This window comes from Nesoenas mayeri (genome assembly GCF_963082525.1).
Source record: "Nesoenas mayeri genome assembly, chromosome: 20".
NCBI classification, from domain to species: Eukaryota; Metazoa; Chordata; class Aves; order Columbiformes; family Columbidae; genus Nesoenas; species Nesoenas mayeri.
The window spans coordinates 152714-167422 of NC_137569.1; the positions used below are offsets into that span (position 1 = coordinate 152714).

At 61.0% G+C, this 14709-nt stretch overlaps 1 protein-coding gene across 1 annotated transcript in view; it reads right to left on the reverse strand.

Moving 5' to 3' along the window:
• LOC308047980 (Na(+)/dicarboxylate cotransporter 3-like) overlaps positions 1 to 12646 on the reverse strand; it is a gene marked incomplete at its 3' end in the record, with an annotated part of 28066 nt that extends 15420 nt beyond the window's left edge. Inside the window, exons 1-7 of the mRNA XM_080356819.1 lie at positions 12583 to 12646; positions 11522 to 11619; positions 10175 to 10287; positions 9654 to 9815; positions 9178 to 9315; positions 8403 to 8582; positions 8260 to 8267 (exon numbers count right to left, since the gene is read on the reverse strand). Of these exons, the coding sequence (XP_080212945.1) occupies positions 8260 to 8267; positions 8403 to 8582; positions 9178 to 9315; positions 9654 to 9815; positions 10175 to 10273 (587 nt within the window). The 5' untranslated portion in view covers positions 10274 to 10287; positions 11522 to 11619; positions 12583 to 12646. The remainder of the gene's footprint in view (positions 1 to 8259; positions 8268 to 8402; positions 8583 to 9177; positions 9316 to 9653; positions 9816 to 10174; positions 10288 to 11521; positions 11620 to 12582) is intronic.
• Positions 12647 to 14709: the final 2063 nt, after the last annotated feature.

Consider the following 14709-nt stretch of genomic DNA (forward strand, 5'->3'; position numbering starts at 1 on the left):
GAGGCCGGCCGGTGAGGGTTGAGGCCGGCCGGAGAGAGCCGAGCCCGGCCGGTGAGAGCCGAGCGTGGCCTGAGAGGACCGAGCCCGGGCGGAGTGAGCCGAGCCCGGCCGGTGAGAACCGACGCTGGCCGGAGCGAGCCGAGGCCGGCCAGAGCGACCCGAGCGCGGCCGGAGCGACCCGAGCGCGGCCGGAGCGAGCCGAGCCCGGCCGGAGCGAGCCGAGCGCGGCCGGAGAGAAACGAGGCCGGCCGGTGAGGGTTGAGGCCGGCCGGAGAGAGCCGAGCCCGGCCGGTGAGAGCCGAGCGTGGCCTGAGAGGACCGAGCCCGGGCGGAGTGAGCCGAGCCCGGCCGGTGAGAACCGACGCTGGCCGGAGCGAGCCGAGGCCGGCCAGAGCGACCCGAGCGCGGCCGGAGCGAGCCGAGCGCGGCCGGAGCGAGCCGAGCCCGGCCGGAGCGAGCCGAGCGCGGCCGGAGAGAGCCGAGCCCGGCCGGAGAGAGTAGAGCCCGGCCGGACCGAGCAGAGCCCGGCCGGAGAGAGGCGAGGCCGGCAGGAGAGGACCGAGGCCGGCCGGAGCGAGCCGAGCGTGGCCTGAGAGAACCGAGGCCGGCCGGAGTGAGCCGAGCCCGGCCGGAGCGAGCCGAGCGTGCCCTAAGAGAACCGAGCCCGGCCGGAGTGAGCCGTGCCCGGCCGGACCGAGCCGAGCCCGGCCGGAGCGAGCCGAGCGTGGCCGGAGAGAACCGAGGTCGGCTGGAGTTAGCCGAGGCCGGCCGGAGAGAGCCGAGGCCGGCCGGTGAGAGCCGAGGCCGGCCGGAGTGAGCCGAGGCTGGCCGGAGAGAGCCGAGGCCGGCCGGAGAGAGCCGAGGCCGGGCGGAGCGAGCCGAGCCCGGCCGGAGAGAACCGAGCCCGGCCGGAGAAAACCGAGGCCGGCCGGAGCGAGCCGAGCCCGGCCGGAGAGAACCGAGGGCGGCCGGAGCGAGCCGAGCGCGGCCGGAGCGAGCCGAGGCCGGCCGGAGAGAGCCGAGGCCGGCCGGTGAGGGTTGAGGCCGGCCGGAGAGAGCCGATGCCTGCCGGAGAGAGCCGAGCCCGGCCGGAGCGAGCCGAGCGCGGCCGGAGAGAGCCGAGCCCGGCCGGAGCGAGCCGAGCGCGGCCGGAGAGAGCCGAGGCCGGCCGGAGCGAGCCGAGCCCGGCCGGTGAGAGCCGAGCGTGGCCTGAGAGGACCGAGCCCGGGCGGAGCGAGCCGAGCCCGGCCGGTGAGAACCGAGCCCGGCCGGAGCGAGCCGAGCCCGGCCGGAGAGAACCGAGGCCGGGCGGAGCGAGCCGAGCGCGGCCGGAGAGAACCGAGGCCGGCCGGAGAGAGCCGAGGCCGGGCGGAGCGAGCCGAGCGCGGCCGGAGAGAACCGAGGCCGGCCGGAGCGAGCCGAGCGCGGCCGGAGAGAACCGAGGCCGGCCGGTGAGGGTTGAGGCCGGCCGGAGAGAGCCGAGCGCGGCCGGAGAGAGCCGATGCCTGCCGGAGAGAGCCGAGGCCGGCCGGAGCGAGCCGAGCGCGGCCGGAGCGAGCCGAGCCCGGCCAGAGAGAGCCGAGCCCGGGCGGAGAGAGCCGAGCGCGGCCGGAGAGAACCGAGGCCGGCCAGTGAGAGCCGAGCCCGGCCGGAGCGAGCCGAGCGTGCCCTAAGAGAACCGAGCCCGGCCGGAGTCAGCCGAGACCGGCCGGACCGAGCCGAGCCCGGACGGAGCGAGCCGAGCGCGGCCGTAGAGAAACGAGGCTGGCCGGAAAAAAGCGAGGCCGGCCGTAGAGAGCCGAGCCCGGCCGGTGAGAGCCGAGCGTGGCCTGAGAGGACCGAGCCCGGGCGGAGCGAGCCGAGCCCGGCCGGAGAGAGGCGAGCCCGGCCGGTGAGAGCCGAGCCCGGCCGGTGAGAGCCGAGGCCGGCCGGAGCGAGCCGAGCCCGGCCGGAGCGAGCCGAGCGCGGCCGGAGAGAACCGAGGCTGGCCGGAGTTAGCCGAGGCCGGCCGGAGAGAGCCGAGGCCGGGCGGAGCGAGCCGAGGCCGGGCGGAGAGAACCGAGGCCGGCCGGAGCGAGCCGAGCGCGGCCGGAGTGAGCCGAGCGCGGCCGGAGCGAGCCGAGCGCGGCCGGAGAGAGCCGAGCGCGGCCGGAGCGAGCCGAGCCCGGCCGGAGAGAGCCGAGGCCGGCCGGTGAGAGCCGAGCCCGGCCGGAGCGAGCCGAGCGTGCCCTAAGAGAACCGAGCCCGGCCGGAGTCAGCCGAGACCGGCCGGACCGAGCCGAGCCCGGCCGGAGCGAGCCGAGCGCGGCCGGAGAGAAACGAGGCTGGCCGGAAAAAAGTGAGGCCGGCCGGAGAGAGCCGAGCCCGGCCGGTGAGAGCCGAGCGTGGCCTGAGAGGACCGAGCCCGGGCGGAGCGAGCCGAGCCCGGCCGGAGAGAGGCGAGCCCGGCCGGTGAGAGCCGAGCCCGGCCGGAGCGAGCCGAGCGCGGCCGGAGAGAACCGAGGCTGGCCGGAGTTAGCCGAGGCCGGCCGGAGAGAGCCGAGGCCGGGCGGAGCGAGCCGAGGCCGGGCGGAGAGAACCGAGGCCGGCCGGAGCGAGCCGAGCGCGGCCGGAGTGAGCCGAGCGCGGCCGGAGCGAGCCGAGCGCGGCCGGAGAGAGCCGAGCGCGGCCGGAGCGAGCCGAGCCCGGCCGGAGAGAGCCGAGCCCGGCCGGAGCGAGCCGAGCGTGCCCTAAGAGAACCGAGCCCGGCCGGAGTGAGCCGAGCCCGGCCGGACCGAGCCGAGCCCGGACGGAGCGAGCCGAGCGCGGCCGGAGAGAACCGAGGCCGGCCGGAGCGAGCCGAGCGCGGCCGGAGAGAAACGAGGCTGGCCGGAAAAAAGCGAGGCCGGCCGGAGAGAGCTGAGCCCGGCCGGAGAGAGCCGAGCCCGGCCGGAGTGAGCCGAGCCCGGCCGGAGCGAGCCGAGCGTGGCCTGAGAGAGCCGAGGCCGGCCGGAGCGAGCCGAGCCCGGCCGGAGTGAGCCGAGCCCGGCCGGAGTGAGCCGAGCCCGGCCGGACCGAGCCGAGCCCGGACGGAGCGAGCCGAGCGCGGCCGGAGAGAACCGAGGCCGGCCGGAGCGAGCCGAGCGCGGCCGGAGAGAAACGAGGCTGGCCGGAAAAAAGCGAGGCCGGCCGGAGAGAGCCGAGCCCGGCCGGAGAGAGCCGAGCCCGGCCAGTGAGAGCCGAGCCCGGCCGGAGCGAGCCGAGCGTGGCCTGAGAGAGCCGAGGCCGGCCGGAGCGAGCCGAGCCCGGCCGGAGAGAGTAGAGCCCGGCCGGAGCGAGCCGAGCCCGGCCGGAGAGAGCCGAGCCCGGCCGGAGAGAACCGAGGCCGGCCGGAGCGAGCCGAGCCCGGCCGGAGAAAGCCGAGGCCGGCCGGAGAGAACCGAGGCCGGCCGGAGCGAGCCGAGCGCGGCCGGAGAGAACCGAGGCCGGCCGGAGTGAGCCGAGCCCGGCCGGAGCGAGCCGAGCGCGGCCGGAGAGAACCGAGGCTGGCCGGAGTTAGCCGAGGCCGGCCGGAGAGAGCCGAGGCCGGGCGGAGCGAGCCGAGGCCGGGCGGAGAGAACCGAGGCCGGCCGGAGCGAGCCGAGCGCGGCCGGAGTGAGCCGAGCGCGGCCGGAGCGAGCCGAGCGCGGCCGGAGAGAGCCGAGCGCGGCCGGAGCGAGCCGAGCCCGGCCGGAGCGAGCAGAGCCCGGCCGGAGCGAGCCGAGCCCGGCCGGAGAGAGTAGAGCCCGGCCGGACCGAGCAGAGCCCGGCCGGAGAGAGCCGAGGCCGGCCGGAGAGGACCGAGGCTGGCCGGAAAAAAGCGAGGCCGGCCGGAGTGAGCCGACCCCGGCGGGAGAGAGCCGAGCGCGGCCGGAGAGAGCCGAGGCCGGCCGGAGAGAGCCGAGCATGGCCTGAGAGAACCGAGCCCGGGCGGAGCGAGCCGAGCGCGGCCGGAGAGAACCGAGGCCGGCCAGTGAGAGCCGAGCCCGGCCGGAGCGAGCCGAGCGTGCCCTAAGAGAACCGAGCCCGGCCGGAGTCAGCCGAGACCGGCCGGACCGAGCCGAGCCCGGACGGAGCGAGCCGAGCGCGGCCGTAGAGAAACGAGGCTGGCCGGAAAAAAGCGAGGCCGGCCGTAGAGAGCCGAGCCCGGCCGGTGAGAGCCGAGCGTGGCCTGAGAGGACCGAGCCCGGGCGGAGCGAGCCGAGCCCGGCCGGAGAGAGGCGAGCCCGGCCGGTGAGAGCCGAGCCCGGCCGGTGAGAGCCGAGGCCGGCCGGAGCGAGCCGAGCCCGGCCGGAGCGAGCCGAGCGCGGCCGGAGAGAACCGAGGCTGGCCGGAGTTAGCCGAGGCCGGCCGGAGAGAGCCGAGGCCGGGCGGAGCGAGCCGAGGCCGGGCGGAGAGAACCGAGGCCGGCCGGAGCGAGCCGAGCGCGGCCGGAGTGAGCCGAGCGCGGCCGGAGCGAGCCGAGCGCGGCCGGAGAGAGCCGAGCGCGGCCGGAGCGAGCCGAGCCCGGCCGGAGAGAGCCGAGGCCGGCCGGTGAGAGCCGAGCCCGGCCGGAGCGAGCCGAGCGTGCCCTAAGAGAACCGAGCCCGGCCGGAGTCAGCCGAGACCGGCCGGACCGAGCCGAGCCCGGACGGAGCGAGCCGAGCGCGGCCGGAGAGAAACGAGGCTGGCCGGAAAAAAGCGAGGCCGGCCGGAGAGAGCCGAGCCCGGCCGGTGAGAGCCGAGCGTGGCCTGAGAGGACCGAGCCCGGGCGGAGCGAGCCGAGCCCGGCCGGAGAGAGGCGAGCCCGGCCGGTGAGAGCCGAGCCCGGCCGGAGCGAGCCGAGCGCGGCCGGAGAGAACCGAGGCTGGCCGGAGTTAGCCGAGGCCGGCCGGAGAGAGCCGAGGCCGGGCGGAGCGAGCCGAGGCCGGGCGGAGAGAACCGAGGCCGGCCGGAGCGAGCCGAGCGCGGCCGGAGTGAGCCGAGCGCGGCCGGAGCGAGCCGAGCGCGGCCGGAGAGAGCCGAGCGCGGCCGGAGCGAGCCGAGCCCGGCCGGAGAGAGCCGAGCCCGGCCGGAGCGAGCCGAGCGTGCCCTAAGAGAACCGAGCCCGGCCGGAGTGAGCCGAGCCCGGCCGGACCGAGCCGAGCCCGGACGGAGCGAGCCGAGCGCGGCCGGAGAGAACCGAGGCCGGCCGGAGCGAGCCGAGCGCGGCCGGAGAGAAACGAGGCTGGCCGGAAAAAAGCGAGGCCGGCCGGAGAGAGCTGAGCCCGGCCGGAGAGAGCCGAGCCCGGCCGGAGTGAGCCGAGCCCGGCCGGAGCGAGCCGAGCGTGGCCTGAGAGAGCCGAGGCCGGCCGGAGCGAGCCGAGCCCGGCCGGAGTGAGCCGAGCCCGGCCGGAGTGAGCCGAGCCCGGCCGGACCGAGCCGAGCCCGGACGGAGCGAGCCGAGCGCGGCCGGAGAGAACCGAGGCCGGCCGGAGCGAGCCGAGCGCGGCCGGAGAGAAACGAGGCTGGCCGGAAAAAAGCGAGGCCGGCCGGAGAGAGCCGAGCCCGGCCGGAGAGAGCCGAGCCCGGCCAGTGAGAGCCGAGCCCGGCCGGAGCGAGCCGAGCGTGGCCTGAGAGAGCCGAGGCCGGCCGGAGCGAGCCGAGCCCGGCCGGAGAGAGTAGAGCCCGGCCGGAGCGAGCCGAGCCCGGCCGGAGAGAGCCGAGCCCGGCCGGAGAGAACCGAGGCCGGCCGGAGCGAGCCGAGCCCGGCCGGAGAAAGCCGAGGCCGGCCGGAGAGAACCGAGGCCGGCCGGAGCGAGCCGAGCGCGGCCGGAGAGAACCGAGGCCGGCCGGAGTGAGCCGAGCCCGGCCGGAGCGAGCCGAGCGCGGCCGGAGAGAACCGAGGCTGGCCGGAGTTAGCCGAGGCCGGCCGGAGAGAGCCGAGGCCGGGCGGAGCGAGCCGAGGCCGGGCGGAGAGAACCGAGGCCGGCCGGAGCGAGCCGAGCGCGGCCGGAGTGAGCCGAGCGCGGCCGGAGCGAGCCGAGCGCGGCCGGAGAGAGCCGAGCGCGGCCGGAGCGAGCCGAGCCCGGCCGGAGCGAGCAGAGCCCGGCCGGAGCGAGCCGAGCCCGGCCGGAGAGAGTAGAGCCCGGCCGGACCGAGCAGAGCCCGGCCGGAGAGAGCCGAGGCCGGCCGGAGAGGACCGAGGCTGGCCGGAAAAAAGCGAGGCCGGCCGGAGTGAGCCGACCCCGGCGGGAGAGAGCCGAGCGCGGCCGGAGAGAGCCGAGGCCGGCCGGAGAGAGCCGAGCATGGCCTGAGAGAACCGAGCCCGGGCGGAGCGAGCCGAGCCCGGCCGGAGCGAGCCGAGCCCGGCCGGAGAGAGCCGAGCCCGGCCGGTGAGAGCCGAGCCCGGCCGGAGCGAGCCGAGCGCGGCCGGAGAGAACCGAGCGCGGCCGGAGAGAACCGAGGCTGCCCGGAAAAAAGCGAGGTCGGCCGGAGTTAGCCGAGGCCGGCCGGAGCGAGCCGAGCGCGGCCGGAGAGAGTCGAGCCCGGCCGGAGAGAGCCGAGCCCGGCCGGAACGAGCCGAGCGTGGCCTGAGACAACCGAGGCCGACCGGAGCGAGCCGAGGCCGGCCGGAGCGAGCCGAGCGCGGCCGGAGAGGACCGAGGCCGGCCGGAAAAAAGCGAGGCCGGCCGGAGTTAGCCGAGGCCGGCCGGAGAGAACCGAGGCCGGCCGGAGCGAGCCGAGCGCGGCCGGAGAGAGCCGAGCGCGGCCGGAGAGAACCGAGGCCGGCCGGTGAGCCGAGTGCGGCCGGAGTGAGACGGGGTGTCCCCAGCAAAGCCAACTGCCGGGGCCGCACCTCTTTAGCACAGCAGCCCTGACACACTGGGCTGGGAGCCTTTCCAGTGTTGTTACTCCTCTGCGTAACAAGGCTCCGTTTTGGCTCAGACTCGGAGGGAGACCCCGCTGCCGCCCCGCTCCTCCCGGGGAACCACTGCCCACATCAGGGGGTGAAGCTAAGGGCGGGGAAGGCTTGGGCTTTGCTTTTCTCCTCTCAGCCTACAGCGCAAACAGGACGATGTGACATGCTAACAACTGTGCTTTATTGTATGTTTTCCACAATCGCTGAGGATTTTGTTGAACATTAGGATTTTTTTTTTATTTTTTAAACTTGACTGATAGGAGTTCCACATTCAATTGGTTTTGGTGGTTTCAGTTCAAACGCCACAAGTCTCCACCTCCCACGCAGCCCGGGGGTAACCCCCGCAGCAGCATCTGCGGCTGGTGAGCATCGCCCTGCCCGCTCTCCCAGCTGGGCTATGGGAGATGTGCTGGGTCCCTGCCCCGGGCCAGTCTGTCTTGCCAGTTCCGTCAGTTTACACTGTCAGAGAAATCTCTCCCAGCACAGAGATCCAGTCATACACCTTCCCTAAACCAAGAATCAGACCCTTTATCATTCAATCCATCTATTTCAAATGACTGATCTTTTAAATTAAATATTTTAGATTCTTACAGGAAATAATATAAATCAGATAAAGTGGTGACTAAAATCACAGTCTATGTGCAATGCTTTCATTGAAAGTACCCAAGCAATGTGATTTTGAAAGATGTTAAGAATCAAAGCCTGTTTTTCGGAAATGTCAATGATATTCCAAGGCAAGTTGTCCACTGACCTGTGACTCACAAGTGAATCTCACAAACCTGACTGGCCTCATTCACCAACGGTGAAACACTGGCCACGTCCAAAGTTACATCAGAAATTAATATGGTCTCAAACACCCGTCTGTGTACTCAGCGCAAAGAACCAGGTAGCAATTACTGTCCCAGGTTTCCAAAACATGGAATGAGTTTGGAAACAAACTGTTGTCTTCCTGTTTCCCAAGCACGGAGTAATGCACTGAGTCCTACCAACACATCTGAATCATCGCTTCATGAGAAAATTACTCATGAGATGGTGAGGAGACCCCCAACCTCCACATCCTGTCAGAAGCACCCAACTGCACTGCCCGGCCAGGTTCCGATACACTCACTCACACTGGGTTGCACATAACGAATCCAGTTGTCTCCCCCCTCCAAAATGAGGCAGGGTATCAGAAGCTAGAGCAGCAAAGCTCACTAGCTCTCGTGGGGCAGAGGCATCTACCCAAAGCTGCCTGACGCTTACAGGGCTGTCCAGTTAACAACCACCCACAGCAGATCGACTCTGGGAGAGTCTGATTGGTACCTGTGGAAGGTGGAGAAAGATCTTCAGAGAAAATAGCAAATGGATGTCGTGACACTGACCAGTATTTCTAAAAATAAAATGAAATCGGGGGTCCCATACAGTGTGAGCAGCCACATGGCTTTCCTCTTGTGCATACTCTGATGATTCCAGTGCCCAAATCCTAAGTGAGCGAGTCCTTCCCCAGGGATGGCTTTGTTCATACTTTATTTAGCGCACTTAAAGTGACATTTTCTACAGCTGTCGAGAGTGAGGTGTCATTTTGTGCATGGATATTGGCCCATACAGGGAAGGTCCCCAGCTGAAAGATGCTCTTGGCCCATGTGTTCATAGCCAAGCTAAGCAGCAGAACTCCCATAAGATTCATGAGCAACCCAGTTCTTGCCTACAAAAGAAACACAAAGACAACTGTTTAGACTGGACATCTACAGCCCATGAAGCATGAAGGTATTTGAATATAAACATTTTAAAAACTGAAGGCTTAATTGCCGCTAATTTTAGCAACATTTTAAGTGGGTTTTCTTAAGCCAAAGGCCATTCTGCAGATGCTTACCAAGCTTTGATCCATCAAAAACATTACCATCTGTTTAGCCTCAGGAATGTGAGCAGGAGCTGGGACTGAGCCTAATTTTACTCATAAGATTTCTCTGCGCTGGGGAACTTTTCCTGCATCTAGAAACCTATGAGAGCTGAGCTGCTGCCATGGGCAGGAACAGGAGCAGGGTCTGGGAGATGCTGAGCACATTCAAGACCAGCTTTGTCACCATTTGGAGCCACAGTCGCTCCAAATTTCAAAGGGCCAGACTTTATACAGGCTCTTTCTGCGTATCTGTGCCTTCAAATACTGCCGAGAACGGCATTAGACTTCAGCCTTTTCACTTTAGCACAAGTTGAACTGGTAACACTTCTGAAAATTACCATTTTTAACACTCAGGCTGATTGTTTTCAGCATTTTCTGTATCTAAAAGAACTTGACTCACCATATCCTTGACCATCAAGTGTCCAGAAGAAAATGCAATTGAGTTAGGAGGTGTTGAGACTGGCAGCATGAATGCGTAGGAGCATCCTATAGTTCCTGGTATCATTAAATAGAGGGGATTTACTTTCAGACGAATGGCCTTGAAAAACAGAAGGGAACATAAAATGTACCTTGCAGATTTGGAGTCATAGGCAGATATATAAAGGAATGCAAACAGCTCCTACACTATGCAAAGCCCTACCCCACACTCTGTGATAAATAATCACATATCTCTCCAACAACATCTGAAGGGTTATTATCCTTCTGTGTTCACGTTATGCTACAGGTACTTGCTTTGTTGCTCTCCAGAATTTCAAAGTGCCCAAAGCCCAGGAACAGGAGAACCATATGGCACTTGTCCCAGCACAGACACAACAAAACCTGCCCATGCAAGGAGCAAGGCGAGGACAGAGCAGAGGAACAGCTGGACTACCTTACCAGCTCTGCCAAGACAGGCAGAAAGATGATAATGGTGGCCGTGTTGCTGGCAAACTCCGTGAACAAGGCGATGACAGTTGTGATGAGGATGACAGCCACAGGCGGTGGTACGCCCTCCAAGGGATGCAGGCGGCCTCCTATCCAGACAGACAAACCAGACTCCTGCAGAAAGGGAAAACAAACAAGCTGGAGAGCAAAGCTCTCGCCTCCCTGAACATAAATGGATCCCTCCTAGAACTGCAAATTACACACAACCTTCACTGACCCACACAAGCACCTGTGGGAAGTGTCCTCAAGGTGTGTAACAACAAGCAGTTTGAAAGGAGCTGCAAGATGTCTTAACCTCCTTAGTTATCTGCTCCATAACATCATGACTTGGAGCTGCAAAACACGTCCTTCAGGAGCTGTGACCCTGTAGATGCAAATCTCCCAGAGGCAAACAAGAACCCAAATGACACTCTGATAAGATCCAACTCCGTCAGACAGGATGACTGCAACGTAGTGTCTGCAGCAGGTCTCACCTCACAGCCCTTGGCCATGGCAAAGCCTCCTCCGAGCAGCAAGATGATGTTCCAGGGCACCGTCTCTTGGGCCTTCCTCCAAGTCAACAAGGGCTGCATCTCCGTGTTTGGTGCTAAATGAAGAAAAAAACCCTCACGTCAAACACCCATCCAAAGAGGACCATGTCAGTCATCATCTGATACAACGAGCTCATGGACCTGACACCAGGGCTGGAGCTTACTAAACATGAGTTGCTGATAAAATATACATATGGAAGCTCTTAAGGCAGACAATCAAGAGACCATTTAAGTTAACATCAAATCTTACAATAGATAAATAAATAAATAAATAAATAAATTCTAGAACTTCAAGATTTCTTTGAGGCTTTCTTGAGGGAACATTTAATATCAGGTTAATTTTTTCTCTGTAACAGACAAACATTATCTTCAACAGATGGTAGTCTGTGGAAGGAGGAAATTTTCTAACATTTGAATTATGAAGATATTATTAATTCTCCACTTGCTGTTCAATAGCCAGCAAGTTTTATAGCAAAGAGCCCATTCATGGTGAAGTGAGCCCTGTCATATGGAAGGATGCACTAATGGGACTGCAATTTTCTGCTGAACAAGGGCACACCTCTTTTACCCAGAGGAGCTGGTTCAACATCTTCCTGCATATGAACAACATGACAAGTGTGCATGAATCAGAGCAACAGCAGTAACTGGTATTTTGTTCCCACAGACCCTGGGCAGTGCTGCATCATCCATGAAGGGCCTTCATCAGCTGCATCTCCACATTAACACCAAGTGGCTTATGAATTACAATTTGTATCTCATTGCTACTCGAAAAGAGAAACTCAAGACCACAAAAGAAGACTCCTGGTACCAGAACCTGCTGGTGAGTTTGGGCACTAGGAGTTTACATTCTGAGTCATTCTAGGGACTGAGGAAGGGCCGTTATTTCTGAATATGGATAACTCGCCCAGTTCTGCCCTCTGGGAGGTTCCTGCTCCCACCTGAGGGACAGGAGCTGTTTGGGAGTCAGCAACCAAACCTCTGCTTCGCAGTCAGCAAAGCAACACTGATTTCAGTTTCCTTCAGCCCACCAGAGCGTTATCTCTGACAGCTGTGTGAGCATTTGAGTCACTCCTGCAACCAGCAGCAGGGCAGCGGCTACCGAACCTCTCCTGGCACTGCAGGGAAAGACCCTCTGTGCAACCGCCCCTCCAGCCCGCGGTGCTGCAGCCCGCCGGGGCAGCTGCGGGGCTCGCGCGGGCCCGGGGTGGGGCAGCGCTGGCTCCTGCTCTGTGCCGGCCCACCAGCGCACAGGTGAGCGCACAGTCCCGCCCGGAGGGGCCCCCTACCCACCTTTCAGGTCAAACCACCACCTGAAGGAAGGTTTTTGCGAAGGGAAGAAGAACAAAATAATCACAATGGTGATTCCAGTAACCGCATCTGAGATAAACCTGTCCAAAAACAGCAGAAACACTGGTAAGAAAAAGCCTGTAAAACAACAAAGTTTATGAGAACAGGGATTTACAAAAGAAGATCACAAGTTTCCATCAGGTTTGAACAAGATTCATTGTTCACAGTTCTTTTCTTTTTAATTCCCTGTCGAGTTGCATTTCTAAGATGGGCTTTGAAACCCCTAGAAAACTGCTCTGCAAATGTAAACACCAAGGTCTAATCCCCACCACACTGATGCTCTGGCTGTTTTGCTTGGGGAATTGTGGTCAGTCCATGACGGGTTGCGAGGACAAATTTCCCCAGCTCATTGCAAGGAAGAAGGAATGCAGAGCCCAGACCTCTTTGGAAAACGATCAGACTATATGGTGAAAGGCAAGCTCCATACAGTAAAGAGCTTAAGCATGTTTTTGATTGTAAGGAACTATTAACTGATGAGGAAAAAGTCTATAATTACTTTGCTGTATTAAGGAATCATTTATTAAGCTAGGTTTTATTGAAAAATAAAATGAAGGTCTCTTACGTTAAGAAATAACACCACCCCCTCTCACACCAACTGCTATATCCATTCATCCTCCCAAGGTATGGATGGCACAAGGGAGACAAACTCATCAAACAGACAGGATAGCACAAGGGATGAGCTCTTGCCATCCATCTTCAGCCTCCAGACCTCCAGTGCATAAAGAGTTCAGTATTTCACTGCAAATGTACCTATAAACAGCATTCTCAACATTAAAACCCTAGGGATGGCCTCAGATACACACGTGACAACTTCCCACTGGGTTTCATGTACCTCCTCCAAGAGAAAGAAACAATAAAGCTGGCTCTGCTTCTCAAAGCTCAGCTTAATTTATTCCAGGAAACCTGAGCAATAGTGTTAAGCGATACAATGAGAAACCCCAGAATCTCAATGACTTGGAAAGCCTATTGAAAAATATGACAGTGCAATGAAAATAAAGTCTTACCCCGGTGCAAACAAGCTTGCTCAACCTGGAATGAATTTGGGATCCCTGGAGAAGAGCATGATTGCAAAGATGCAGAAAAAGAAGAAAATTGCCTGTTCTGCAAACCTAAAATGGAAAGAAATGCAGTTAAAGTGCTGCTGTGCTAAAGGGGTCGATCCAACCTAGGACAAGTATTGAGCTGAGGCTGCAGCAGATTAGGTGAGAAGTTAGGCTGGTTTTCTTAAAATAACTACAGTGAAATATTGGAATAGCTTGTAAATCTCTTTGCAAATATTGATACTAGCCAGCAATTATCTCTTATTGGAAGGCATTAAGAAGAGGCAAGGCAGGCATCAGGAACGTACAGACCAGATGTCACAACACTTGTACGCAAGGCTGACGAAGGGGTACGGCAGACGAAGGGCCAAGCAGCCTCTCATGGGCACTCCTCTTGGCGCTGCCCTCTGGGATGTGCCCAGGGCAGGGCCAGCCGGAGAGGGATCCCCTCCAGCTCAAGAAATGTAACAGGATTGGCTGAGGTTCAATTCATATGAGACAGCAGGAACAAACTTCAAGGTCAAAACCTAAACAGTATCTCTTAGGTACATGACAAACAGCGGGGGAAATGGCATATAATTCACTTAGTATCAGGCTTGACTCCAGTCAGTCAAGATTTAACCAAAGCAACAACTCAAAACACTGTTTAAAATCTCCCCGAGCACAAGGAAGGGCATTTAAGCTACTGGGAAGAGGCCACTCGCATTGATTTTAAGTTATAGGTTTGCTAATCAAATTGGTAGAGCACAGCTTAATGGACTTTCTCACTCCTAGACCTCAAAGTGGGACTTTGATTCTTTCAGAGATATTTTGCAGGCTGCTTGATAATGTACTGAATGGAACGAGTAAACCAATTTCTTTCATTTACAGCACAGGTACAGACAATTGTCTTTGAAGAACCACTCCATTTTCCACTCAACAGCAATAATTACAATGTTGATAGCAAGACACAAACATCACTGAATCTTCACAGCATTGCTGTGAGTATGAAAATATTATTTTACAGATGGAGGCACACAGACCATTTAAGGCTAAGACTTAGAGTTTAAAATCCTTCACTAGCCCTGATTGCCCAGAATATCAGTGGCCAGACACACTGAGGGTTTGATTCTTGGAGACACACAGCTTCTCCTGTCCCCCCTTTTTTTGGCATTTCTCATAAGTCTAAAACTCGTGTTTCTTTCTGCTGGTTCCTTCTCTAAAATATGATCCCCATTACTGCAATTTGCACCAAGCTGTTTCCAGAAGACGAGACCTTCGAGAAACTACAATAAGAAGCTACAAGTGTCTTGTTCTTTCTTCACCTAATACAGCTGAAGAAGTTATTCAGAAAAAATAATAACCCAAAAAAACCCAAATAATAACCCAAAAAATAATAAACCCAAATCCTCCTCAACTGCCCGAGTTTCCCGTGTGCTACAGGCTGGCAGTGCAGTGAGGCATCAGCCAAGGAAGCTCTGGAGAGCAGGAACTGTCCCAACATGTTGAACCAGGGTGCTAATCCTCAGCAGGCACTGCTGCTGACACCCTTGGGTGTCCCAGCATCTGACCCTGCTACACTTAAAGTTTGTACTTGCTCTCCAACTTCCATAGTCATGCAAAGCACAGTCTGTGGAAAAAACAGCTTTAAAAGATGGATGTATTGAGTCCTCACATTTGCAATAGGAGGCACAGAGGAAGGCTGCTTTTCTTGGATCAGAGTCTCCCAAGAGATCTGTGAGAAACCACTCCACGGCAACCCACTCCAGTCCCTATGGGCATCAGTAAATCAAGCACCCTAGTGTCACGCCGCTTCCTGAGGGCACGGAGCTCGCCCATGCCCAGCATCACCGCAGCCAAGGCTGGCAGGAACCCAGTGCCCCCGCACCACGGCGTGATTTCATTCACCTGCCCAGGAGGCACAAACTAAACCAAAGCCATTTGTCATGACAGCCACAGCCAAAATAACGAGTGACGGAAAGAAGTCAGGAGAGCAGCTCCAAGCCAGGACAGGAGAGCCTCAGTGGACAAGTGGAGCCCAGTGCTGAGCTGGGCTCATCGCAGCAGGGCCGAACGGGGATACTGCCAGCGAACACGGGGCAGAGTGCCTGC